Source organism: Amphiprion ocellaris, chromosome 11 (assembly GCF_022539595.1).
Source record: "Amphiprion ocellaris isolate individual 3 ecotype Okinawa chromosome 11, ASM2253959v1, whole genome shotgun sequence".
Lineage (NCBI taxonomy): Eukaryota > Metazoa > Chordata > Actinopteri > Pomacentridae > Amphiprion > Amphiprion ocellaris.
In genome coordinates, this window is record NC_072776.1 from 32,291,742 (window position 1) to 32,294,565 (window position 2,824).

Here is a 2,824-nt window from a genome sequence, read left to right on the forward strand (position 1 = left end):
TTGACACGAAAGAGTCTTTTTTGTACATTCTTGTCAATTATAGCAAATAAGAATGACAATGATTCAAAGCTGAAATGCAATAAAAAGGAAAAACTTCCAAAGGGGGTGAATACTTTTTGTATGCAGTATAATTCCAATAAAACTAGTTAAAAAAATGCATCAGGCAGCTTTAAAAACTATGTCTGAATCAGAATTTAAAGAAGGTCCCACAGCAGGTTTGGGGATAGGAGGGATTTTAAATGTGTTTCTCCATCGTATCACACAGTGTTTGTGCTGAGTGAAATTGTGAGACGGTCCCTAAGTGGGTCAGGCTGAGTAGTTGATGCTGCTTCTCCGAGCAGCAGCAGGGGCTCCGTCAGTCCGTCGCTGCAGTCCGACAGAGCGGCCGCTTCCCAGCATCCTTCCCGTCCGACGTCCGCCGGAGCGCTGTAACGCTATGTGGCTCTGAACGCGACGGAGAACGGAGGCTCTCACCGCCGCTGGGTCACGACTGCTGAGGGGGGGGGAGGCGGAGGAGGACATCCACGGACATGAGGACACCTGCCGCCGCGGCTCCTTCCAAAAGGCGGACCGGGAATTGTGACTGGCATCGATTTTCACCGAGCAAATGAGAAAAGGAGGTGATGCAGCACCGGAGACCGCCTCTGTCAGCCGCTAGCCCGCTAGCTTAGCCAACCTTAGCATGTAGCCGGACTAGCTAGCTAGCACCTTAACGGAATTGTTGGTTTCTGAGCTCGGGCTTTAACACACACGGGACAGCTGTAATGTCAACAAACCGAGTGTCTCTTTTAATCTTTCTACCCACGTTTCTTATTTGGTAGTTCATTTTACGTTGTTGTTTTTTTATTCTTTTTTTTGCCCCCCCGCGCTAGCCGTTATTAGCAGCTAGGTTAGCTCGTAAGCTAGCATTTTGCATCGGCTAATGAGCTCACACAGGCTGGCACTGTCACAGAATGAACTTGGTATTCTGTGTGGACACACGCCGGAGACATCGTAGCTTCACACCGAGCCGATGGACGGGATAGAAATGAATACGCTCAGATAAATATTTCTGACAAACTGCCCGGTTCGCTTAGAACCCTCCGGGCGTTTTAAAGGGGCTTGATTTCCATCCATCCTTCACACTTGGAGCAGGAATCAACACATTCTTCCAACATATGCGGGCACCGGAGGATAAAACCTGCACCTTTTCAGAGACAGCCACATGGGTATTACATGGAAGGATTAAAATTAACATTAAATACAGCACAGGGGGCATGCATTTCGGTGTGTTAGCTAGCATTTGTTGCCCGTTTTCAGCAGACAACTCTGAATTGTTATTCCGTTCGACTCCTGTGGATGCCAGTGGGAAGAGCATGCAGACATATCTTGCTCTTCATCCCTATTATCTTTTTTTGTTGTCAATATGATAGCTATAAGATATAAGTAAGGAAGCTGGGTTAGTTCTGCAGCGTTAGTCCTGACAGTGATGCACAAAGGACAGCTGATCATAGATCCTGCGCAGCCTTTTGATACCTTAAGCCTCTGAGAAATATGTTTTTTTTCATGGCCGAAGGATTAAGTGTTTTGTGTGAGGGTGTCTGAGGTGTTTATACTGAAGATGACATGCTGTAAACCCCCCCCCCCCCCCATAGCATGCGAGGGAATTGTTTATTACCCCTAATATTTCAGCTAACCCTTCACACGTGACATAACGTTTTTATTCGTGAGTTGTCACCATGTGTTTGATTGCAATTCAGAGCTGTTGGGCTCAACGGGAGGCTGTCAGGAGGCACTCGGCGTGATAGTACTAGTGGTTGCAAGGGACATGCTGCAAAGGTGGAGAGATGACAGCTACAGGAAAGACTATAAAGGGTATCAGCTCCTCTCTTCTGACAGAACACAGAGTACCGAGTGTCTGCGTGGATGATAGAGTGGTTGAAATGAAAGGAGGCACAAACAAGGTTTCTCTAAAATGGTGGCAATTTTCTGGTAGCCCAGTGGACTCAGTCTCCTAACTGTGTCTTTCTTTTTTTCCCCTCCAGAATCATCATGACTGTTTTCCTGCTGACTAGTCACTCCTTCACTGAGGGACCTCGGCCCGTTTCGGTTTCCGGATTTACCGACGCAGGGATGAGATAATAAAGTCAACCAGCCGGTGCATGCTGCTACAACAACACCTGTGGTGCCCGTAAAACCCCCACCCACACCCCGACCCACCCCCGAGTTAATTTCAATTTTTCAAACGCTCGAAACATGACGACGCCGGCTCTCCTGCCACTGTCGGGCCGCAGGATACCCACCCTGTCGCCGGGCGCCTCCTCTTTCCCGCATCACAGGGCGACGTTGAGGCTGTCCGAGAAGTTCATCCTCCTCCTCATCCTCAGTGCCTTCATCACCTTATGCTTTGGGGCCTTCTTTTTCCTCCCGGACAATTCCAAGCACAAGCGGTTCGACCTGGGCTTGGAGGACGTGCTCATCCCTCACATCGACACACCCAAGGAGGGGAAGCATGCCTCGGGACAGGTGATCATACATGGACAGGGGGGACACGATGAGCACAGACACAGGTAAGGACCAAGCGTGGGGTTTTTGGCAAAGCTTTTCATCTTTATACGAAGCGCAAAGCGAAACTGCTTCAACAAACTTCCTGAAATAGAGGTTTAATTGCTAGTTTGTTTTTTTTGTTCTGTTTTCACATCCAGGCTGCACAGTGGTGTAGTGGTTAGCACTTTCGCCTTGCAGCGAGAAGATCCCTGGTTCGCGTCCCGGCTTTCCCGGGATCTTTCTGCATGGAGTTTGCATGTTCTCCCTGTGCATGCGTGGGTTTTCTGTGACAACTCCA

At 48.9% G+C, this 2,824-nt stretch overlaps 1 protein-coding gene across 3 annotated transcripts; it reads left to right on the top strand.

Annotated features, from left to right (window-relative positions):
- The first annotated feature begins 317 nt into the window (after positions 1-317).
- Positions 318-2,568, top strand: LOC111587262 (mannosyl-oligosaccharide 1,2-alpha-mannosidase IB-like). 3 transcript variants are annotated; one of them, XM_023297171.3, is made up of 2 exons: positions 318-620; positions 2,025-2,568. In XM_023297171.3, the coding sequence occupies exon 2, from the start codon at positions 2,236-2,238 to the stop codon at positions 2,551-2,553; it is 318 nt and encodes a 105-aa protein (XP_023152939.2). In that variant the 5' UTR covers positions 318-620; positions 2,025-2,235; the 3' UTR covers positions 2,554-2,568. The 3 variants fall into 3 exon arrangements, with proteins under 3 accessions (XP_023152939.2, XP_054871372.1, XP_054871373.1); XM_055015397.1 differs by lacking the exon at positions 318-620 and adding an exon at positions 641-1,208; XM_055015398.1 differs by lacking the exon at positions 318-620 and adding an exon at positions 1,272-1,854.
- The last annotated feature ends 256 nt before the right edge of the window (positions 2,569-2,824 follow it).